Source organism: Kogia breviceps, chromosome X, assembly GCF_026419965.1.
Source record: "Kogia breviceps isolate mKogBre1 chromosome X, mKogBre1 haplotype 1, whole genome shotgun sequence".
Lineage (NCBI taxonomy): Eukaryota > Metazoa > Chordata > Mammalia > Artiodactyla > Physeteridae > Kogia > Kogia breviceps.
Window position 1 is genome coordinate 114,125,144 of NC_081330.1, and position 25,507 is coordinate 114,150,650.

Genomic DNA, 25,507 nt, shown 5'->3' on the forward strand with positions numbered 1-25,507 from the left:
CTTTGTAGTATAGTCTGAAGTCCAATGTCTGTGTTTTAAAACAGTTTCTCCAAATGTGCCTTAAATTAAAGTGCCTGGGCTCTGCTTGAGGAATTTATTCTTTCAATCCTTTAGCCTATACCAGAGATGGTGAGCGAAGAGATTTAAAAAGAACTATAAGGTACCATCTCTGTTTCCCAAGAGCTTTCACTATAATTAAAGAGACAAGACAGCTAGATAGGAGATAAACACCCACCAGTAGCATGCATGCATGTGCTTAGGGGTTAAATCCTGCAGCACAGATGGTAACTGACAATTTTAAGAAGGGCAGATTCATTTGGCTTTGAACAGTCAGGCAAGACCTGGTTCCAGACCTGAGCTGATCCTTTTGGGAGAAGTAAGATTTGTACTTTGTGGGCAGAAAATGGAAGGGTATTCGGGGCAAGTGGGACGGGAACAGTGAGGGCACAGAGATAGGGAATAAATGAGTGGCGTTCCAGTCGATTGGGATGGAGTGAAAAATAAGACTAGTCCAGCAGGTAAGCCTTGAGCCATTTAAGATGGCATAATTTGATGGTTTCTACTCACCATTGCAAAAAACCAAACATCCCAAATGTTATAGAGTCCATGGGACAAAGGACAGTTTGCTTAATAATAACAGCAGGTATTTATTAAGTGCTTTCTATGTGCTAAGCTCTTTATCTGTATTGTCATTTTACTGTCACAACTCTACGTGGTTGGTACTTTTAGTATTTCACAGATGAGGAAATGAAGGCTTTAGAGAAGCTGTGAATCTGCAGAAGATCATTTAGCTAGTAAGTGGCAGTGGTTCTCACATTTGAATCTGCCTCAGAATAACCTAGAGGGCTTGTTAAAACACAGGTGGCTGGGCCTTGCCCCCTGATACAGTCCAACAGGGGTGAGGCCCAAGAATTTGCGTCTCTAAGAAGTTCCCAGGTGAGGCTGCTGCTGGGGAACCACACTTTCAGAACTATTGGTAAGTGGTAAAGCTGGGATTTGATCTCAAACCTGTATGTGCTCGAGCTTGATCTGTTGGCCATGACACCCTGCTTCCCCTTTAAGAATAGCTTGGAGGGAGTGAAGTGAGGAGCAGAGCAGGCAGAGTTAGTAAGCTTTGTAGAGACTTCTTGGGAGAAAGGCAAGAAGAGGCTTGAGGAGGTAGTTGAGAGCAGCTAAACCAGCATGGAAAGAATCACCCGGTAAGTTTGTAAGAAGCAGATTGTTTTGCTCGCTCTCCTTCACCCCTAAATCTGGGATGGGGCCTAGGCATCTACATTTTATTTTTTATTTTTATTTTTATTTTTTTTTTATTTTTTTTATTTTTTCGTTATGCGGGCCTCTCACTGTTGTGGCCTCTCCCGTTGCGGAGCACAGGCTCCGGACGCACAGGCCCAGCGGCCATGGCTCACGGGCCCAGTTGCTCCGCGGCATGTGGGATCCTCCCGGACCAGGGCACGAACCCGTGTCTCCCGCATCGGCAGGCGGACTCTCAACCACTGCGCCACCAGGGAAGCCCGGCATCTACATTTTAAACAAATAGCCCAGGTGATTCTGAAGTTGGTGGTCTACAGATCATACCCTGAGAAACGGTGACCCAGCAGTAAATCTAAAAGATGCAATGAAAGTCCACGTGGTTATGAAGAGAGCAGATTCGACCTCACGTTAAAGGATGAGCTTTAGACCCGAACTGAAAAGGATCCTACTTTTCTGAGTGAAAGGAAAGGGGATTTGAACTTACTCTCCATCTGCTGGCTGCTACGCCCTGTATGTACTCTATTTAGTCTTTGCAAAAACTGGGTGAGGTGGGTATTTGCCGACAAGGCAAATGAGACTTGGAGAACTGAAAAGTAGTTTGTCAGACGTCCTAGCTGACTGGGTTGAGCTGGGATTCGATCTCATGTCCCTTTCACCTCATACCCCTGCTTTGTCCACTACAACGGATTGCCCTGTGGAGCATGTGCCACAGCAGCCCATGGAGCTCGATGAGAACTTGCTCAGACTTCGAACCGGAGGGTGGCAGGTGTGTGAACAAGACAGATGGAAGCTGTGATCTTCTGTAGTGGCGGGGCTGTCTTCATGCCCACTGCTGTTTCACCAGCACCTACAGAAGTACTGTATGCTCAGTAAACACTTGGTGAGTGAATGACTGAATGAATGAACGAATGAATGAAAGTTTGGGACAACAGAAGGAGCTCATCTTTTGGAGATAGAATCCGAGAGAGTTTGACCTGATGCAGCCTGCTTGGGTGGGATCGGGCACCTGTAGGCTGTCTAACCGCCATGCGGTTTAAAGCCCGAGAATCTGGCTAGAATAAGATTGGTGGTGCATATTGAAATACCCGTGTGGTGGGCTCTGGGTAGCACAGGTCACTACAGGAGGCGTGAGCTGGAAGAAAGGTGAACTACTATTCTCAGAAATTCTCCCCTCTTATCTCAGGTGATGACACTGGGAAGTTATCCAGGAGAATTTGGGATGTTGGTGGGCATCTGGCCGAGGGAACTTCTGTTAGAAATTCCTTTATTTAGAACTTCTAACATCAGTGTTAAAATGTGACAAGAAGTTGGTTCTTTGATTTCTTACAAGGCACGTATTCGTCTTAGACCACACTCTGATAATCTCTGTTTCATTACAGCAGTGGTCCTCAAACTTTAACTTGCTTAGCATCCGCTGGAGGCCTTGCTAAAACTGAGCGCTGGCCTCCACCCCCAGAGTTTCCGATTCGGTAGGTCTGGGTGGGTCTCAAGCATTTGCATGTCTAACAAGTTCCCGGGTGATGCTGATGCTGCCTGTCATGGGACCACACTGCAAGAACCACTCCTTAAGAGTAACTGTTGGCTATTGTAAATAGAGCTGCCGTGAACGTTTTGCTACATGACTCTTTTTGAATTATGGTTTTCCCACGGTATATGCCCAGTAGTGGGATTGCTGGGTCATGTGGTAGTTCTGTTTGTAGTTTTTTAAGGAACCTCCATACTGTTCTCCATAGTGGCTGTATCAATGTACGTTCCCACCAACAGTGCAGGAGGGTTCCCTTTTCTCCACACCCTCTCCAGCATTTATTGTTTGTAGATTTCTTTATGATGGCCACTGTGACTGGTGTGAGGTGATACCTCATTGTAGTTTTGATTTGCATTTCTCTAATGATTAGTGATGTTGAGCATCCTTTCATGTGTTTGTTGGCAATCTGTATATCTTCTTTGGAGAGTGGACTTGAGGACACAGGGGGGTGGGAAGGGTAAGCTGGGATGAAGTGAGAGAGTGGCATGGCATATATACACTACCAAATGTAAAATAGCTAGCTAGTGGGAAGCAGCCGCATAGCACAGGGAGATCAGCTTTGTGATCACCTAGAGGGGTGGGATGGGGAGGGTGGGAGGGAGACGCAAGAGGGAGGGGATATGTGTATACGTATGGCTGATTCACTTTGTTATGCAGCAGAAGCTAATGCACCACTGTAGAGCAATTATACTCCAATAAAGATGTTGAAAAAAGAAAAGTAACTCTTGGTAGTGGTTGGAAGGAGTGTCATGGAGATTATCTAAATATAATTGTTGGAGCATTGTACTGTTACTAGAGAAGCTCACAGAGTTTTAAAAATATCTTGCTATTTGACTATTATTTAAGAAAAGAAAAACATCATTACTTTTTTGAAATGTTTGGTAGTTTTCAAGACTAGTAAGCAATTACCTTTCTGTGGCGCCGTCTTGAAAATCCCTTCAAAAAGACAAAAGAGACCTGTATTGGGGGTTCATAATGTGCTTCAAGATTATAGTTGCAACTGAAGTCTTTCACTAACTCCTTCTCTAGCCCATTTTATGACTTCATACAATTGCCTACATTATGTTTCACGGTCTTAGGTCTGCCCAAACAGGGGCTGCTGTATAAATTCTAAAAGAGGCTGCCCATAGCTTTTAGCTCCTGGACCTCATCTGTGAGGTCAGAGGGTGATGAACCTCAAGAGAAGGAGCACAGTAGAGCAATTGGAACTGGCACCTTTTTTTTAAAGTTAATTAATTAATTTATTTTTGGCTGTGTTGGGTCTTCGTTGCTGCACGTGGGCTTCCTCTAGTTGCGGCAAGCGGGGGCTACTCTTCGTTGCGGTGCACGGGCTTCTCATTGCAGTGGCTTCTCTTATTGCAGAGCATGAGCTCTAGGTACACAGGCTTCAGTAGTTGTGGCACGTGGGCTCAGTAGTTGTGGCTCGCGGGCTCTAGAGCGCAGGCTCAGTAGTTGTGGCGCACAGGCTTAGTTGCTCTGCAGTATGTGGGATCTTCTCATAGCGGTGGCTTCTCCTGTTGCGGAGCATGGGCTCTAGACGCGTGGGCTTCCGGAATTGTGGCACATGGGCTCAGTAGTGGTGGCTTGCGGGCTCTAGAGCGCAGGCTTCGTAGTTGTGGTGCACGGGCTTAGTTGCTCCACGGCACGTGGAATCTTCCTGGACCAGGGTTCGAACTTGTGTCCCCTGCATTGGCAGGCAGATGCTTAACCACTGCGCCACCAGAGAAGTCCCAGAACTGGCACCTTTAAAAAAAATTTTTTTTATTGAAGTATAGTTGATTTACAAGGTTGTGTTAATTTCTTCTGTACAGCAAAGTGACTCAGTTATACATATATATATATTTTTTCATATTCTTTTCCATTATGGTTTGTCACAGGATACTGAATATAGTTCCCTGTGCTATACAGTAGGACCTTGTTGTTTATCCATCCTATATATAATAATTTGCCTCTGCTACTCCCAAACTCCCATTCCTTCCCTTCCCTACCCCTCCTCCCCCTTGGCAACCACAAGTCTGTTCCCTATATCTGTGAGTCTGTTTTTGTTTTGTAGATGTGTTGATTTGTATTGTATTTTAGATTCCATGTGCATGGTATTTGTCTTTCTCTGTCTGACTTACTTCGCTTAGTGTGATCATCTCTAGGTCCATCCATGTTGCTGCAAATGGCATTATTTCATTCTTTTTGATGGCTGAGTAATATTCCATTGTATATATGTACCACATCTTCTTTATCCATTCATCTGATGGACATTTAGGTTGCTTCCATGTCTTGGCTCTTGTAAATGGTGCTGCTGTGAACATAGGGGTGCATGTATCTTTTTGAATTAGAGTTTTGTCTGAGTATATGCCCAGGAGTGGGATTGTTGGATCATATGGCAACTCTATTTTTAGTTTTTTGAGGAACCTCCATACTGTTTTCCATAGTGGCTGCACCAATTTACATTCCTACCAGCAGCGTAGGAGGGTTCCCTTTTCTTTGCACCCTCTCCAGCATTTATTTGTAGACTTTTAAATGATGGCCATTCTGAGTGGTGTGAGGTGATACCTCATTGTAGTTTTGATTTGCATTTCTCTAATAATTAGTGGTGTTGAGCATCTTTTCATGTGCTTTTTGGCCATTTGTATGTCTTCTTTGGAGAAATGTCTATTTAGGTCTTCTGCCCATTTTTCAGTTGGATTGCTTGTTTTTTGTTGTTGTTGAGTGGAACTGGCACCTTTGATCTTAGCTCAAATAGTCCAGCTGTGGAGGTATGACCCTCTACGCTTTAGTATGTATCCTGAGACAGAGAAAATCAGTAATCTGCCTGGAGATAAAGGAAAAGCCCAAGTGATTGCTTCATAGGTTCCTTTTCATTAAAGCTGACATTTTTTCTTAAAGGGAAGCTCAGTTCTGATTTCCTATTTTCCTTTGCAAAAAGGGAATTTGTATTACTCTCTTCACACAGTGATATGTGTAGTTTTCCAAATTCATTTTTCAAGAGCCACCTGAATGAACTTTGCCTTATTTCTATGCCACCTGTACTGTAATTTAATTTTTTAAAACACATACTCTTTCTTTTTTAACTTAAATTTAATGTATTTTTTATTTTATTTTATTTATTTATTTATTTATTTTTTTGTGGTACGCGGGCCTCTCACTGTTGTGGCCTCTCCCATTGCGGAGCGCAGGCTCCGGACGCACAGGCTCAGCGGCCATGGCTCATGGGCCCAGCCGCTCCGCGGCATGTGGGATCTTCCCGGACCGGGGCACGAACCCGTGTCCCCTGCATCGGCAGGCGGATTCTCAACCACTGCGCCACCAGGGAAGCCCAAATTTAATGTATTTTAAAAAGCAAACATCAATCATCATTTATTGAAAAGAGCATCACTGGCTATAAGTAGAAGGAAATGATTAAGTTTATATAAAACTATGTAAACTTTGTGAGATAGGTAACTATTAGATTTTAAAAGGTTAAATTTTGTGCCACCTCTTTTGCGTATCAGCTGTACACAAAAACAATACCAGTTACCATAATTACTGGGCATTCAGTAACAGTCTGTCTTTCTCTCGCTCTCTTTTTTAAAAGATTTCATAATGGCATGTAGTTTTCTAGAAGGCATCATGAGTTAGAAGAAAGAGCAGTGGAGTTTGGTTTGCACCCACACTCCATCATAGGTTGGTTGTATGATGCTGGTTAAGCTGCTCAGCTTTGCTGAGCTTCCATTTTCCCCTCTATGAGAGAGGATAGTAAGTCCACTCTCCTCTACCTACCTCACAGAGTTGATGGAAAGATTAAGTGAAATACATGTGCTCTGTAAATCATATGTACTTTAAAGGCATTGTTAATAAGCTGCATTTTAAGAGCCATGATAAAAAATGAATAATCACCCTTTTATTGTTGCCTGAATCTGAAACAATACCAAGAAACACCATAACATGCCCTACAAAAATGTGAATTCAGATGTACTGTAGTTGGTGACTGCCTCCTATCTAGCCATATGGTATGTGTATGTTTAACTTTTTAACCAACTGCCAAACTGCTTTCCAGTGTACTTGTACCATTTACATTCCCAGCAGCAGTGTATGAGCGTTCCAGTTGCTCTATATCCTCATCAGCACTTGGTATCATCAACAGTTTTTAAATTTTTAGTCATTCTAGTGACTATGAAGTAGTATCTCAGGGTCGCTTTAATTTGTATTTCCCTAATGACTAATGGTATTGAGGATCTTTTCATGTGCTCGTTTGCCATCCATCTTTTTATTTTCTTTGGTGAAATGTCTGTTGAAATTTTTTTGCCCTTTTAAAAATGAGTTGTTTATCTTATTATCGAGTTTTGAGGGTTCTTTATATATTCCAGATATAAGTCTTATATCAGATACATATTTTGCAGATATTTTCTCCCTAAGACTTGCCTTTTCATTTTTGTAAAAATGTCTTTTGAAGAGTAAAGGTTTTAAATGAGGTTTAACATATAAATTTTTTTGTTTTATAGTGTGTCCTTTTTGGTTCCTATTTAAGAAATTTTTGTCAAATTCAAAGTCACTAAGATTTTCTCCTGTTTTCTTCTAGAAGTTTTGTAGTTTTAGCTTTACGTTTAGGTCTGTGATCCATTTAGAGTTAATTTTTATATATGGTGTGAGATGCTATTTAACATATTACCACAGACCTAATGGCTTAAAACACTGCACATTCATTATGTCCCAGTTTCCATGGATCAGGAGTCCAAGCCTGGCTTAGCTGAGTCCTCTGCTCAGGGTTTCACAAGGCTGCATTCAAGATGTCACCCAGGGCTCAGTTCTCATCTGGAAGCTTGACTGGTGGATCTGGTAGATCTGCTTCCGAGCTCACTCAGGTTGTTGGCAGAATTTATTTCCTTGTAACTGTAAGACCAAGGATCTAGCTTCTTGCTGGTTGTCAGCCAGAGACCACCCTCGGCTCCTAGAGGACACCTGCAGTTCCTTGCCATATGGCCCTCTCAAAATATGGCAGCTTGCTTCTTCAAAGCCACTGAGGAAGAAAGAATGAGTCTGCTAGCAAAATGGAGTCTTATATACTATAACGCAATCATGGGAGAGACATCTATCACCTTTGTCATATTCTCCTGGTTAGAAGCAAGGCATGGGTCCCACTCCCACTTCAAAGGGAGGGGATCTCACAAAGGTGTGAACAGCAGGAGGTGTCGCGGTCAGTGGGAGCTACCTTAAGGTCTCTCTACCATGGCCATGGAATAGGTGTGCTCCATTTTTTTGTGTGTGTGGGTACGCGGGCCTCTCACTGTTGTGGCCTCTCTCGTTGCGGAGCACAGGCTCCAGACGCGCAGGCTCAGCGGCCATGGCTCACGGGCCCAGCCGCTCCGCGGCATGTGGGATCTTCCCGGACCGGGGCACGAACCCGTGTCCCCCGCATCGGCAGGCGGACTCCCAACCACTGCGCCACCAGGGAAGCCCTGTGCTCCATCTTTTGATCATTGCCAAACCTGTAGCTTCACAGGCCAGTGGTTCCCAGCGTAGACCCTCTGGAGAGTCCCCAGATGCCTGAAAGGATGTCCAGAAAAACTTAGAACAAAAGATTAAAACAAATAAACATACCAAATAACTTACAAAGCCACAGTCTATTAAAAATATTATGGAGAATTTCAAACATTCAGAAAAGTAGAACAATATAATGAACCTTCATGTGTCCATCACCCATACCTAACAACCACCATCCTGTAGCCTTCCCTCATCAACTCTCCCCTGTTGAATTAGTTGAAACAAAATCCCAGGCTTCCTATCATTTCATCCATAAATACTTCTGTATATATGTCTTAAAAAATAAGAACTCTGGGGCTTCCCTGGTGGCGCAGTGGTTGAGAGTCCATATGCCGATGCAGGGGTCACGGGTTCGTGCCCCGGTCCGGGAAGATCCCACGTGCCGCGGAGCGGCTGGGCCCGTGAGCCATGGCCGCTGAGCCTGCGCGCCCGGAGCCTGTGCTCCGCAACGGGAGAGGCCACAACAGTGAGAGGCCCGCGAACCACAAGTAAATAAATAAATAAATAAATAATAAATTAAAAAAAATAAGAACTCTGCGTTTTTTTAAAGGCATAACCACTATATCATTATCTCACCTAAAAAATTAACAGCAATTCTTTAATATCATCAAATATCCAGTGTTCCAATTTCCAGTTATTTTATGTCATCATTTATTTATAGTTTGTTTGAACCCAAATCCAAATAATGTCTATATATTACAATATGTTGAGATATTTTTAAAATATCTTTTAATCTCCAAGTCCCCCCCTCTATCTCTTTCCCTCTTTTTTTTTCCTTGGAGTTTATTTTTTGAAGAGATCAGGGATTTTTTTTTTTTTTTTTTTTGGTCCTGCAGAATTTCCCAGTCTAGAAATTGCTGACATACTACAACTTTTAAAAGTGAGCTTATTGCAAAATCAACTCCACAAATACCCTTCACAAATTTACTAAATGGCCTTTTTTCTCAGTAATTATATCATCTTTCTTTACTTTTCTTTCCTCCCTGCTTCCTGAATTTATTTATCTTGATCACTTCTGAATCAATAACAAAAAGTTTTGCAAAACTGCCATCTGCTTCCCTCTGGGTTTATATCTTAAAACAAATTTTCCTCATTTGAATTCAAATTGAATAAGAGCTTTGAAACCAAGGATCCCTCATTAGACAGTTTGTTATTTTAAAGTATTTTCTATTTACCGTGCCTTATTTAGAATACAGTATAATCCTGTGAAGGCAGTTCTCTTTGTTCAAAATGGTGTATAATTGGGAATAATTGCAATTCCCTATCTGACACAAAGTCTCTCGAGTTTTTTTATTAGAGAAATTTAATTTATTAGAAACATTATACCATCTGAATATATTAATGTAATATTCCTTTCAATTTATGTTAGAAATTAACGAGGTTGTATTACATCAAGAAATAATCACAATTTTAAATCTAAGCCTTAAAGATCATTCAACAGAAGTGTGCATTGATTTCTTTTTTAAAAATTTATAACACCAATGTAATATGTGCATCTAGTTTAAAAAGTTAGTAGGACTCTTAGGCTCGTAAAACAAACCAAGTGTCCCACCTCTGATTCTTGTTCCCTGTAGATACTCAGCACTTGACAATCAAGTTTCCAAAATGTTGTTGACATCTCTAATCCACTGTCATTGCCTTTCTTGTTTCCTCTGCCCTTGGGGGATTATCCCTTTTCAATTCTTTCTCTGCAATTCTTGTGGTGTTAGAGCGGAAGTGGAGATAAGTGTGTGTGTGTTCAGTTTGCCACGTTTAGTTTGTCGTTCGCCATATTTTCATTTTCTAGTTCCTTTGTTGAGAATCCAAAATGGTGTGAAAGTAAAAGTTGGCACCCAGCCCCTCTACCTCCCTATGTCTCCCTCTTTTTGGAGGGGATGGGTCTTTGGCTGACTCAGCAAAAGTGTCCTCCTGCAGTTCCTAGTGCAGTCTCCTGGCTCCCGGGAAGCTCTGGCAAAGTGTGTCCCTCTTCCTCAAGAAATGGCACTTCCCAAGCACTGTATGCCACAGTGAGAGTGTCTGTTGTGGCTGATTTGCTCTTGTCCCTTCTCCCTAGGAATGACTGTAGTGTGGGTCACTCACCTCCAACCCTGAGCGCCCCCCCCACCCCCCGCCATGTAACTTTTGCTCCCTGACACTCCTCCTCTTGGGGCATGTATGCTGCGCCCCATGTCTTAGGATACCAGAGAGAATAGGCGGTGACCTTTGTGTGGTGTATACTGGTAAATGTTTAACAACTGGCCCTCCAGGGCGAAATAAGCCCTGATTTGAGCATTTGCCAATTTCTATGGTGTAAATACTCCTACCAAGGCTGATTTTACGCTGCCAGGGTGACTTGCTGTGTCTTTGCCTTTGGGAATAGGACTTGGGGGTCTTAGTTCAGGACTGCCAGACTCGAGGATGAAGTCGTTTGTCCTTTTCCTTGAGCTCCTCAGTCACTCCTACCTTGATATTCCTGCTGGGCTGACTCTGTCAATCCTTTGGTTATGTCTGGTGCGTCTGAATCTGCCAGCTCAGCCACCCGAGACTCTACTGTGGATCAAGGAAACACCCCAGTGCTCTACGGCTAAAAATGTGTGTTCTGGGTCAATCTTAATTTTGTTATGTTTTTACTCTGCTTTGATGTCCTTAGAAGAACCTCTTGGTAAAGTTAATTTCGTTCACTAATATGAAACTGATGGTATGTAGACATTGTTTTTTCTCCAGGTAAACCTTACTACAGTGCTGTACTGATGGAAGGATCAGGTGACTGAGATTCCTTATTCCGCAGTTCTGTTGATGATGTTTTCTTTCTTCCACAGTTGACAGACCCGTCAGAGTGTACGCCGATGGGATATTTGACCTCTTCCACTCAGGTCATGCAAGGGCACTTATGCAAGCAAAAACACTGTTTCCCAACAGCTACTTGTTGGTAGGAGGTAAGACGTGCATTTTCTCTTTGTCTAGAAAACTCTTGTATAATGTGCTTCCTGAAAAGGACCCCTTTCAGACTTCCATCATTAACACTTCACATGGTTAATGCTCCCAGTTCAGCCTGTATTGCATCACTTGTTCACTGTGTGAAATTCACAATGATATTTAAAAAACCATAGGGGAAATTACATCATCAGATTATAAACCAATGATTCCCAGAGAAAGACGAATAATACCACCAAGGGTAACTGCTTCATGTTCTCCATTTATGCCTTCCTTCTTGTGTTTGAAGCATGATCCAATTTCTGTTTCTGAAATTCCCTAGAGGGTTAGGAGAAAAGCAATATTATTCTGATTTCAAATCTTAGAGACCTGAGGGGATTCAGGATGATTAATGGTAAGTAAGGTCATTGCCTGTTTCCTTGGTGTGGCCCACAGTACTTAGGACAATGTTGTGCTAATGGTAGTGGCTTCAGCAGAGTCCCAATTAGTTGAATTTATGTGCCGTGTATTAAAGAAATAGAGATTTATAGACCCAGGTAATCTTGGTTTACAGTGAAGGAACTGACTGATTTCATAAGCTTGTGGAGAGAGAAGGACAGTTAGACAGAAAATTTTCTTCTTCCAAAAGGCCTACAGATTTCAGTTTGGGTAAAAAGGAAAGTTTCTGACCTGCAAGACCTGGGTCTCATCTCTGTAGCTTCTGGAAACAGCATTTCCTTTCACTGTAATCATTTTTTTGTGGCATTACATGAACTAGACACCATCAACCCTTAGACCTCTACCGTGAGGGGAAAAGGTGATGGTAAGAGACTACATATCTGTTTTAAAAACTATTTTGTTATCTTCCACAAGTTTCAAACTAGTTTTTGGATATTTGAGAGGAATCTTTTGCAGATTTTGCCAAGCATGGTGACCATGTGGTTACCGAATGGAGTTCTTTCCAGAAGGAAGAGGTGATACGAGGCAGTTCATTTCCCTTTATTTTGAGTGGAAAATCATTTCTTGCATGAACACTACCACCTGGAGTCTGGTCCTAAGCTGCCGGGGTCCCGGGGAAACCTCTGCAGTGCTTGTGCTTTGGTCGTTTTGGCAGCCCAGGTTTGCAGGCGGTTAGTTGTAGGCAACACTTAACGGGAACACTGCTCTGGCCCTGTGTTAACATATCAAAAGTAAAGGCAGGGCTTCCCTGGTGGCGCAGTGGTTGAGAGTCCGCCTGTCGATGCGGGGGACGCGGGTTCGTGTCCCGGTCCGGGAGAATCCCACGTGCCGCGGAGCGGCTGGGCCCGTGAGCCATGGCCGCTGGGCCTGCGCGTCCGGAGCCTGTGCTCCGCAACGGGAGAGGCCACAGCGGTGAGAGCCCCGCATACCGCAAAAAAAAAAAAAAAAAAAAAGTAAAGGCAAAGGAAAAATGTGACTTTCAGTACGTTCAGGTATATTGGAGAAAGCAGTAAATTAATATCAGCAGCTGTCCAGGTCACCAGGCAACAGTGGTTTCTCTGATTGACTGAAGGATTCCTTCACTTAACAACTATTTATCGAGCTCCTGTATGTGCCAGGCATTCTTCTGTGCGCCGAGAATGCAGCCATGATCGAAGCAGACTGTGTCCTCAAGAGAACTTAGAGTCTGAAGGGGAGGCAGACACTGCCCAGTAAACAATCCAGAGTAGGGGTTCTGTGAAGAAATGTAAAATAGGGTAAGGGGAAAGAGTGGCTGATGGGGCAAGGAGGGACATTTCAGGTATGGAGGTCATGGGAGGGCCCTCTGGAGTATTGACACCTGTGCAGAGACTTGAATGAAGTGAAGGGCACACGAAAGCCAGAGCACAGAATCTTCCTTGTGCGGTGATCTTCCCAGCAGCCTAGATGAGAATGTTGGGACAAGTGGAGAAAACATGTAGCTACAACTAGATGCGTTATTTTGTTGACTTGTTATGTCTTAAGGAGGCTTTCCATAAAAGCACAGGTGATGTAGTACTCAGAGAAATGAATACGGACGGGAGTTCAGAGCCAAGAATTAAAGCAAAAGGGAAGGAGAACAACTCCCACTAGAAATCCTGAACTTCTTCACAGCTATGGGAGAAGGAGCCGCACGGTCGTTCCATAGCTCTCGGACGTTAGAGCTGATACTGCTCCCCGTCGAAGAAGCAGCTCCTCCTGTCCTGAGTTCTGAGATGTTTCAGAGCGTTGCTGCCTACGCAGCATCGAGTAATGCAGTAAACGATGTCCTCTCTCTCTAGCAGGTTTACAAAGAAATGTAGCTACCCCCTCAATGGCTATTACATGGATTCTCCGTGGAAGCCAAGGGCATGTTAAACTACTAAGGCAACCATGGAGACCATATCTTTTGGTAGGTGACAGGGACTAGAGTATAGATGGGAAATGAAGCAGTAATACATGAAGCTGTAAAAACGAGGTACGTAGCCTTCTGGAGACAGTGACAGAGTAAGAGTGAAAACCTACAAGCAATGTAAACAATAAATAATTTCAGTATGTTATTTTCTCCACTGATATATTATTATTCTATTTAAGATAGTTGGCAATACTATGAAATATTTTTAACCACCCTATTAATAAAATTCAGTGTAGGGACTTCCCTGGTGGCACACTGGTTAAGAATCTGCCTGCCAATGCGGGGGACATGGGTTCAAGCCCTGGTCCGGGAAGATCCCACATACTGCGGAGCAGCTAAGCCTGTGCGCCACAACTGCTGAGCCCATGTGCCAAAAGTACTGAAGCCCATACGCCTAGAGCCCATGCTTTGCAACAAGAGAAGCCACCGCAATGAGAAGCACACGCACCGTAACGAAGAGTAGCCCCCGCTCGCCGCAACTAGAGAAAGCCCGTGTGCAGCAGTGAAGACCCAACACAGCCAAGAATAAATAAAATAAAATAAATTTATAAAAAAATAAAATTCAGTGTAAGCCAGGCTTCCCTGGTGGCACAGTGATTAAGAATTCACCTGCCAATGCAGGGGACATGGGTTCGAGCCCTGGTCCGGGAAGATCCCACATGCTGTGGAGCAACTAAGCCCGTGCGCCACAACTACTGAGCCTGCGCTCTAGAGCCCACGAGCCACAACTACTGAGCCCACGTGCCACAACTACTGAAGCCCGTGTACCTAGAGCCCATGCTCTGCAACAAGAGAAGCCACTGCAATGAGAAGCCCGTGCACCGCAACGAAGAGTAGCCCCCGCTTGCCGCAACCAGAGAAAGCCTGCACACAGCAACAAAGACCCAACACAGCCAAAAATAAAAATAAATAAAATATTTTAAAAATTCAGTGTAAGCCTATATTTCATGTGTCTCCACTAATTTAATTGTATTTGATTCCTAGTCTGTTAAACAGAATCTCCAACCTCCTGTGTGTAGGCAGATTTCTACAGGGGCATAGTAGCTCAAATCCCATGACAAAGAACAATCTTCCTTCGATGTATAGAGTAGTTGCCTTCCTCTAAAATTCAGCATTTATCACAGCTGTTCCAGAAATATTTGCAGTTATATGTAAAACAAAATTAGGGGCTAGATTCAAATAATTTAAAATAATTATGCAGAGACATTCAGAAATGTCACAGGATGTTAGAAAATTCTCATGTGGAGCTGCCCCACACATAGCAAGATGTTTAGGGACTTCTATGGTGGTCCAGTGGCTAAGACTCCATGCTCCCAATGCAGGGGGCCTGGGTCCGATCCCTGGTCAGGGAACTAGATCCCATATGCCGCAACTAAAGACCCCCGCATGCCGCAACAAAGATCCCCGCATGCCGCAACTAAGACCCTGTGCCGCCAAATAAATAAATAAAATACTTTAAATAAGATGTTTAACATTGTTGGCGCCCTGCCCACTAAATGCCAATTGCTGCCTCCAATCATACTGACAACTAAAGATGCCCTACAAATTTCCAAAAATGCTTCCTAGGGGATGCTGAAGCCTTTGTTGAAAACCGTTGTCTTAGACTAAGAGTCTTCACTCTTTGTTCCCCACAATCCCAAAAAGAATTTTGAAAAACTATACACCTTCGTACAGATTTTTAAGCTGACCTCTAAATTTTTCCATCCTAAGTTTAAATAGTTGTAAAAGATGTAATTTCTGGAATACTGTAAATTTTAACATTTTCAAAAATTAATAAACTGTATTTTTAAGGGAAGTTTTACATTCACAGCAAAACTGAGCAGAAAGTACAAAGGTTCCCATTTACACACTCACACACAGCCTCCGCATTATCAACATCCGCCATCAGGGTAGTACATTTTTTACAGTCCATGAACCTACATTGACACGTTTTTATCCCCAAAGTCCATAGTTTAATACGTTAGGGTTCACTCTTGGTATTTTACATTCTTTGGGTTTGGACAAATGTATTATGACATATATCCACCACTGTAGTATCGTACAGAACAGTTGCAGTGCCTTAAAAATCCTCTGTACTCTGCCTATTCATCTATCCCCCACCCAACCCCTGGCAACCACTGATCTTTTTACTGTCTCCATAATTTTGCCTTTTCCAAAATGTCATGTAATTGGAATCATACAGCATGTATCTTTTTCAGATTGGCTTCTTTCACTTAGTAATACGTTTAAGGTTACCCCATGGCTTGTTGGCTCATTTCTTTTTAGCACTGGGTCATATTCCATTGTCTGGATGTGCTGCAGTTTGTTTATCCTTTCGCCTACTGAAGGACATCTTGGTTGCATTCAGGTTTTGGCAATTATGAATAAAGCTGCTATAAATATCTATGTGCAGGTTTTTGTATGGACGTAAGTTTTCAATTCAGTTTGGTAAATACCAAGGAGTGTGATTGCTAGATCATATGTTAAGAGTATGTTTAGCTTTGTTAGAAACTGCCAAATAGTCTTCCAAAGTAGCTGTACCATTTTGCATTCCTACCAGCAATGAATGAGAATTCCTGGTGCTCCAAATCCTCACCAGCATTTGGTGTTGTCAGTATTTTGTACTTTGGCCTTTTTAATTGGGGTATAGTGGTATCTCACTGTTGTTTTATTTTGTAATATCCTGATGACGTGATGTAGAACATCTTTTCATATGCTTACTTAACATCTGTATATCTTCTTTGGTCAGATGTCTATTCAGATCTTTTTTTGCATTTCTTAATCAGCTTGTTCATTTTCTTATTGTTGAGTTTTCAGAGTTCTTCACATAGTTTGGATAATGGTCCTTTATCAGTTGTGTCTTTTTCAAATATTTCTCCCACTCTGTGGTTTTTCTCATTCCATTGAGATTGCCTTTTGCAGAGCAGAAAGTTTTAAATTTAATGGAGTCCAGTTTATCAATTATGTCTTTGATGGTTTGTGTGTTTGGTGTTGTATCTAAAAAGTCACTGCCATACCTAAGGTCATCCAGGTTTTCTCATATATTATCTTCTATGAGTTTTATGCTTTTGTGTTCTACATTTTGATCTATGATCCATTTTGAGCTAATTTTTGTGAAGAGTATAAGATCTGTATTTAGATTCCTTTTTTTGCATGTGGATGTCCAGTTGTTACAGCACCATTTGTTGAAAACACTCTCCTTGTTCATTGTATTACCTTTGCTCCTTTGTCAAAGATCAATTGACTGTTTTCATGTGGGTCTATCTCTGGGCTATTTCATTCCATTGATCTATTTATCCATTTTTTCACCAATACCACACCTTCTTGATTACTGTAGCTTCACAGTAAGTATTGAAGTTGAGTAGTGCCAGTCTTCCAACTTTGTTCTTTTCCTCCAATATTGATTTGGCTATTCTGGGTCTTTTCCCTCTCCAAATAAACTTTTACTATCAGTTTATCATTAGCCACAAAATAACTTGTTGGTATTTTGGTTGGGATTGCATTGAATCTATAGATCACGTTGGGAAGAAATGACATCTTGACACTATTGAGCCTTCCTATCCATGAACATGAAATACATTTCCATTTATTTTGTGCTTTGATATTTTTCATCAGGGTCTTTTAGTTTTTCTCATGTAGATCTTGTACACATTTTGTTAGATTTATACCTAAATATTTTATTTGTTGGGGCGTGCTAATGTAAACAGTAATATGTTTTTCATTTCAAAGTCCATTTGTTCATTGCTGGTATATAGGAAAGTGATTGACTTTTGTATGTTAATTAACCTTGTATTCTGCAATCTTGCTATAATTGCTTATTAGTTCTAGGAGGGTTTTTTGTCAATTCTTTAAAATTTTCTACATAGCTGATTATGTCATCTGTGAAGAAAAACAGTTTTATTTCTTCCTCCCCAATCTGTATACATTTAAAAAAATTTATGTATTTATTTATGTTTGGCTGCGTTGGGTCTTCATTGCTTTGCATGGGCTTTCTCTAGTTGTGGCGAGTGGGGGCTACTCTTTGTTGCAGTGTGCAGGCTTATCATTGCGGTGGCTTCTCTTGTTATGGAGCACAGGCTCTAGAGCACAGGCTTCAGTAGTTGTGGCACATGGGCTCAGTAGTTGTGGCTCATGGGCTTTAGAGCGCAGGCTCAGTAGTTGTGGCACCCAGGCTTAGTTGCTCTGCGGCATGTGGGATCTTCCCAGACCAGGGCTCGAACCCGTGTCCCCTGCATTGGCAGGCGGAATCTTAACCACTGTGCCACCAGGGAAGTCCTAATCTGTATATGTTTTATTTCCTTTTCTTGTCTTACTGCACTGGCTAGGACTTCCAGTACAATGTTGAAAAGCTATGGTGAGAGGTTACATCCTTGCCTTATTCCTGATCTTAGTGGGAAAACTTCAGTTTTCTCACCATTGAGTATGACGTTAGCTGTAGGGTTTTTGTAGATAGTCATTATCAAATTGAGAAAGTTCCCCTCTATTTCTAGTTTGCCGAGAGTTTTTGTCATCAATGGTATTGGATTTTATCAAATGCTTTTTCTACATCTATTAATATGATCATGTGATTTTTTTCCTTTTGTCTGTTGATGTGATGGATTACATTAATTGATTTCTATTTTTTGTTTTTTAAAATTGAAGTATAGTTGATGTATAGTATTATATGTTACAGGTGTACAGTATAGTGATTCACAATTTTTAAAGGTTATACTCCACTTATAAAATATTGGCTATACTCCCTGCATTGTAAATATATCCTCATAGCTTATTTATTTTATACATAATAGTTTGTATCTCTTAATCCCCTACCCCTTACTTGCCCCTCCCTCCTTCCTTCTCTCCATTGTTAACCACTAGTTTGTTTTCTATATCTGTGAGTCTGTTTACCTGGGATAAATCCCACTTGGTTATGGTGTATAATTCTTTTTATACATTGTTGGATTTGAGTTGTTAATATTTTGTTAAAGAGTTCTGCATCTATGTTAATGAGAGATAGTGGTCTCTAGTTTTCCTTGCTTTTTTTTTTTTTCTTTTTTTGCGGTACACGGGCCTCTCACTGTTGTGGTCTCTCCTGTTGTGGAGCACAGGCTCTGGACGTGCAGGCTCAGCGGCCATGGCTCATGGGCCTAGCTGCTCCACGGCATGTGGGATCTTCCCGGCCCAGGGCACGAACCCATGTCCCCTGCATCGGCAGGCGGACTCTCAATCACTGCGCCACCAGGAAAGCCCTAGTTTTCCTTTCTTGTAAGGTGTTTGGTTGTGGTATTACGGTAATGCTAGCCTCATAGAATGAGTTAGGAAACATTCCGTCTGCTTCTATCTTGTGGAAGAGATTGTAGAGAATTGGTATAGTTTCTTCCTTAAATGTTTGGTAGAATTCACCAGTGAACCTATCCAGGCCTGGTGGTTTCTCTTTTGGAAGGTTATTACATACTGATTGGATTTCTTTAATACATAGAGGCCTATTCAGATTGTCTCTTTCTTCTAGTGTGAATTTTGGCAGCTTCTGTCTTTCAAGGAATTGGTCATTTTCACCTGTGTTATCACATTTGTGGGCATAGAGTTGCTCAAAATATTCCTTCCTTTTAATGTCCATGAGATCTGTAGTAATGTCCTCTTTTTAATTTCTGATATTAGTCATTTGTATCTGTCTCTTTTTTTCTTTGCTAGTTTGGCTAGACCTTATCAACTTTATTGATCTTTTCAAACAACCAGCTCTTGTTTTTGTTGACTTTCTCTATTCATTCCTGTTTTCAGCTTCATTGATTTATGCTCTGATTTTTATTATTTATTTTCTTTTGCTTACTTTGGGTTGAATTTGCTCTTTTTTTCTATTTTCCTAAGATGGAAGCTTAGATGATTGATTTTAGATTTTTCTTCTTTTCTAATATATATATTCAATGCTTTAAATCTCCTAAACACTTTTCATTGCATCCCACAAATTTTGGTAAGTTGTGTTTTCATTTTCATTTAGTTCAAAATAGTAAAAAATATTTCTTGATTTATTCTTTGACCCATGTGTTATTTAGAAGTGTGCTGTTTAATCTCCACTTATTTTGGGATTTTCCAGCTATTTTTCTGTTGTTGATTCCTAGTTTAATTCTGCTGAGCCCAGACATTGTGTGATTTCTGTTCTTTTAAATTTGTTATGGTGTGTTTAATGGCCCAGAATGTGATCTAGCTTGGTGAATGCTCCATGTGAACTTCAGAAGGATGTGTATTCTGCTGTGGTTGGATGAAGTCTGTAGATGTAGATTATATACAATTGATTGCTAGTGCTGTTGTGTGCACACCCACACACACATACAATTAAATATATTGTTGCTGTTATTATTTTGAATATACTGTTATCTGTTAGATCAATTAAGAATAAGAAAAATAAAAGTTTTGTTTTATCTTCAGTTATTCTCTAATGCTCTTCCTTTAAAAATGTGTATCTGGGGCTTCCCTGGTGGCGCAGTGGTTGAGAGTCCGCCTGCCGATGCAGGGGACACGGGTTTGTGCCCTGGTCCGGGAGGATCCCACATGCCGTGGAGCGGCTAGGCCCATGAGCCATGGCCGCTGGGCCTGCGCGTCCGGAGCCTGTGCTCCGCGGCGGGAGAGGCCACAACAATGAGAGGCCCGCATACTGCAAAAAAAAAAAAAAATGTGTATCTGAATTTCTGACCTATGTAATTTTTGTTCTTTCTGAAGAACTTTTAAAAACATTTCTTGCAAGGCGGGTCTACTAGAAACAATTCCCTCAAATTTTGTTTGTCTGAGGAAGTCTTTATTTCTCCTTCCCTTTTAAAGGATGATTTTGTAGGCTACAGAATTGTAGGTTGGTGGGGTTTTTCTCTCAACACTATAAATATTTCACTTCACTCAGTTTTTATTTATTTATTTGGTTTCACCAGGTCTTAGTTGTGGATCGTGGGCTCCTTAGTTGTGGCTTGCTGGCTCCTTAGCTGCAGCAGGCAGCCTCCTTAGTTGCACCTAATGGGCTTCTTAGTTGTGGCACATGAACTGTTAGTTGCGGCATGTGAACTCTTAGTTGTGGCATGCATGTGGGATCTAGTTCCCTGACCAGGGATAAAACCTGGGCCCCCTACATTTGGAGTATGGAATCTTATCTACTGCACCCTCACTCACAGAAGTCCCTTACTCACTTTTTAAAAATTTTTAATTTTATACTGGACTATAGTTCTTTTTGTTTTGTGTTTATTTTCATTTTTGTGATGTTGAGCATCTTTTCATGTGCCTCTTGGCCGTCTGTATGCCTCTGTTGGAAAACTATTCAGGTTTTCTGCCCTTTTTTAAAATTATACTTTTTCTTTTAATATTATTTTTTTAAACAGCATGTTCTTATTTGCCATCAATTTTATACACATCAGTGTATACGTGTCAATCCCAATCGCCCAATTCATCACACCACCACCACCACCACCACCACCCTGCGGCTTTCTCCCCTTGTTGTCCACACGTTTGTTTTCTACATCTGTATCTCAATTTCTGCCCTGCAAACTGGTTCATCTGTACCATTTTTCTAGGTTCCACATATATGCGTTAATATACGATGTTTGTTTTTCTCTTTGTGACTTACTTCACTCTGTATGACAGTCTCTAGATCCATCCACGTCTCAAAAATTGACCCAATTTCGTTCCTTTCTATGGCTGAGTAATATTCCATTGTATATATGTACCACATCTTCTTTATCCATTCGTCTGTCATTGGGAATTTAGGTTGCTTCCATGACCTGGCTATTGTAAATAGTGCTGCAATGAACATTGGGATGCATGTATCTTTTTGAATTATGGTTTTCTCTGGGTACATGCCCAGTAGTGGGATTGCTGGGTCATATGGTAATTCTGTTTTTAGTTTTTTAAGGAACCTCCATACTGTTCTCCATAGTGGCTGTATCAATTTACATTTCCACCAACAGTGCAAGAGGGTTCCCTTTTCTCCACACCCTCTCCGGCATTTGTTGTTTGTAGATTTTCTGATGATGCCTATTCTAACTGGTGTGAGGTGATACCTCATTGTAGTTTTGATTTGCATTTCTCTAATAGTTAGTGATGTTGAGTAGCTTTTCCTGTGCTTCTTGGCCATCTGTATGTCTTCTTTGGAGAAATGTCTGTTTAGGTCTTCTGCCCATTTTTGGATTGGGTTGTTTGTTTTTTTAATATTGAGCTGCATGAGCTGTTTATATATTTTGGAGATTAATCCTTTGTCCATTCATTCATTTGCAAATATTTTCTCCCATTCTGAGGGTTGTCTTTTCGTCTTACTTATGGTTTCTTTTGCTGTGCAAAAGGTTTGAAGTTTCACTAGGTCCCATTTGTTTATTTTTGTTTTTATTTCCATTACTCTAGGAGGTGGATCAAAAAAGACCTTGCTGTCATTTACATCAAAGAGTGTTCTTCCTATGTTTTCCTCTAAGAGTTATATAATGTCCAGTCTTACATTTAGGTCTCTAAATCTTTTTTTTTTTTTTTTTTTTTTTTTTTTTTTTTTTTTTGCGGTACGTGGGCCTCTCACTGTTGTGGCCTCTCCCGTTGCGGAGCACAGGCTCCAGATGCACAGGCTCAGCGGCCATGGCTCACGGGCCCAGCCGCTCCGCGGCATGTGGGATCTTCCCGGACTGGGGCACGAACCCGTGTCCCCTGCATTGGCAGGCGGACTCTCAACCACTGCGCCACCAGGGAAGCCCTGTTGGCAGATTTTTAATCACAGTTTCAATTTCATTACTTGTGATCAGTCTGTTGATATTTTCTGTTTCTTCCTCGTTCAGTCTTGCAAGTTTATACCTTTCTAAGAATTTGTCCATTTCTTTCAGGTTGTCCATTTTATTGGCATAGAGTTGCTTGTAGTAGTCTCTTAGGATTTTTTTGTATTTCTGCAGTGTCTGTTGTAACTTCTCCTTTTTCATTTCTAATTCTATTGATTTGAGTCTTCTCCCTTTTTTTCTTCATAAGTCTTGCTAATGGTTTATCAATTTTGTTTATCTTCTCAAAGAACCAGCTTTTAGTTTTATTGATCTTTGCTATTGTTATTTTGTTTCTATTTCATTTATTTCTGCTCTGATCTTTATGATTTCTTTCCTTCTGCTAACTTTGGGTTTTGTTTGTTCTTCCTTCTCTAGTTCCTTTAGGTGTAAGGTTAGATTGTTTATTTGAGATTTTTCTTGTTTCTTGAGGTAGCCTTGTATAGCTATAAACTTCCCTCTTAGAACTGCTTTTGCTGAATCCCATAGGTTTTGGATCATCGTGTTTTCATTGTCATTTGTCTCTAGGTATTTTTTGATTTCCTCTTTGATTTCTTCAGTGATCTCTTGGTTATTAAGTAGTGTATTGTTTAGCCTCCATGTGTTTGTGTTTTTTATGTGTTTCCCCTGTAATTCATTTCTAATCTCATAACGTTGTGGACAGAAAAGATGCTTGATATGATTTCAGTTTTCTTAAATTTACTGAGGCTTGATTTGTGACCTAAGATGTGATCTCTCCTGGAGAATGTTCTGTGCACACTTGAGAAGAAAGTGTAAGCTGCTGTTTTTGGATGGAATGTCCTATTACTGTCAATTAAATCTATCTCGTCTTTTGTGTCATTTAAAGCTTCTGTTTCCTTATTTATTTTCATTTTGGATGATCTGTCTTGGTGTAAGTGAGATGTTAACATCACCCACTATTATTGTGTTACTGTCAATATCCTCTTTTATAGCTGTTAGCAGTTGCCTTATGTATTGAGGTGCTCCTTTGTTGGGTGCATATATATTTATAATTGTTATATATACTTTTGGATTGATCCCTTGCTCATTATGTAGTATCCTTCTTTATCTCTTGTAATAGTCTTTATTTTAAAGTCTATTTTATCTGATATGAGTATTGCTATTCCAGCTTTTTTTTGATTTCCATTTGCATGGAATATCTTTTTCCATCTCCTCACTTTCAGTCCGTATGTGTCCCTAGGTCTGAAGTGGGTCTCTGGTAGACAGCATATATATGGGTCTTGTTTTTGTATCCATTCAGCAAGCCTGTGTCTTTTGGTTGGAGCATTTAATCCATTCACGTTTAAGGTAACTATCGATATGTATGTTCCTATGACCATTTTCTTAATTGTTTTGGGTTTGTTTTTGTAGGTCCTTTTCTTCTCTTGTGTTTCCCACTTAGAGAAGTTCCTTTAGCATTTGTTGTAGAGCTGGTTTGGTGGTGCTGAATTCTCTTAGCTTTTGCTTGTCTGTAACACTTTTGATTTCTCCATCGAATCTGAATGAGATCCTTGCTGGGTAGAGTAATCTTGGTTGTAGGTTCTTCCCTTTCATCACTTTAAGTATATTATGCCACTCCCTTCTGGCTTGTAGAGTTTCTGCTGAGAAATCAGCTGTTAACCTTATGGGAGTTTCCTTGTATGTTATTTGTCATTTTTCCCTTGCTGCTTTAAATAATTTTTCTTTGTCTTTAATATTTGCCAATTTGATTACCATGTGTCTTGGCCTGTTTCTCCTTGGGTTTATCCTGTATGGGACTCGCTGCGCTTCCTGGACTTGGGTGGCTATTCCCTTTCCCATGTTAGGGGAGTTTTTAACTATAATCTCTTCAAATATTTTCTCCGGCCCTTTCTCTCTCTCTTCTCCTTCTGGGACCCCTATAATGTGAATGTTGTTGCATTTAATGTTTTTCCAGAGGTCTCTTAGGCTGTCTTCATTTCTTTTCATTCTTTTTTCTTTATTCTGTTCCGCAGCAGTGAATTCCACCATTTTGTCTTCCAGGTCGCTTATCCGTTCTTCTGCCTCAGTTATTCTGCTAGTGATTCCTTGTAGTGTAGTTTTCATTTCAGTTTGTATTGTTCATCTCTGTTTGTTTGTTCTTTAATTCTTCTAGGTCTTTGTTAAACCTTTCTTGCATCTTCTCGATCTTTGCCTCCATTGTTTTTCTGAGGTCCTGGATCATCTTCACTATCATTATTCTGAATTCTTTTTCTGGAAGGTTGCCTATCTCCACTTCATTTCGTTGTTTTTCTGGGGTTTTATCTTGTTCCTTCATCTGGTACATAGCCCTCTGCCTTTTCATCTTGTCTATCTTTCTGTGAATGTGGTTTTTGTTCCACAGGCTGCAGGATTGTAGTTCTTCTTGCTTCTGCTGTCTGCCCTCTGGTGGATCTATATTGGAGTATAGTTGATTAACAGTGTTGTGTTAGTTTCAATTGTACAACAAAATGATTCAGTTATACATATACATGTATCTATTCTTTTTCAAATATTTTTCCCATTTAGGTTATTACAGAATATTGAGCAGAGTTCCCTGTGCTGTATAGTGGGTTCTTGTTGTTGTTTTATTTTAAATATAGCAGTGTGTACATATCAATACGGAAGTCCCAATCTGTCCTTCTCTGCAAACCTTTCCCCCAGTAACCATAAGTTCCTTCACTAAGTCTGTGAGTCTGTTTCTGTTTTGTAGATAATTTCATTTGTATCATTTTTTAAAGATCCCACATATAAGCAATATCATATGATATTTGTTTTTCTCTGTCTGACTTAACTTCACTTAGTATGATAATCTCCAGGTCCATCCACGTTGCTGCAAATGGCATTCTTTCACTGTTTTTTGATGGCTGAGTAATATTCCATTGTATACATGTACCACATTTTCTTTATCCATTCATCTGTCACTGGACATTTAGATTGCTTCTGCATTGAACATTGGGGTACATGTATCCTTTCAAACCATGTTTTTTTCTAGATATATGCCCAGGAGTGGGATTGGTGGATCGTATGGTAGCTCTGTTTTTAGTTTCATACGGAACCTCCATACTGTTCTCCATAGTGACTGTCCCAATTTACATTCCCACCAACAGTTTAGGAGGGTTCCCTTTTGTCCACATCCTCTCCAGCATTTGTTATTTGTAGATTTTTTAGTGATGTCCATTCTCACTGGTGTGAGGTGATATGTCATTGTAGTTTTGATTTGCATTTCTCTAATAATTAGTGATGTTGAGT

The 25,507-nt window shown here is 40.9% G+C and overlaps 1 protein-coding gene across 5 annotated transcripts in view; it reads left to right on the forward strand.

Moving 5' to 3' along the window:
• Positions 1 to 25,507, forward strand: part of PCYT1B (phosphate cytidylyltransferase 1B, choline) — a 155,810-nt gene that overhangs the window by 63,976 nt on the left and 66,327 nt on the right. For all 5 annotated transcript variants that reach the window (XM_067023660.1, XM_059050643.2, XM_067023662.1 and 2 more), the window contains exon 3: positions 11,092 to 11,208. In XM_067023660.1, the coding sequence (XP_066879761.1) occupies positions 11,092 to 11,208 (117 nt within the window). The remainder of the gene's footprint in view (positions 1 to 11,091; positions 11,209 to 25,507) is intronic.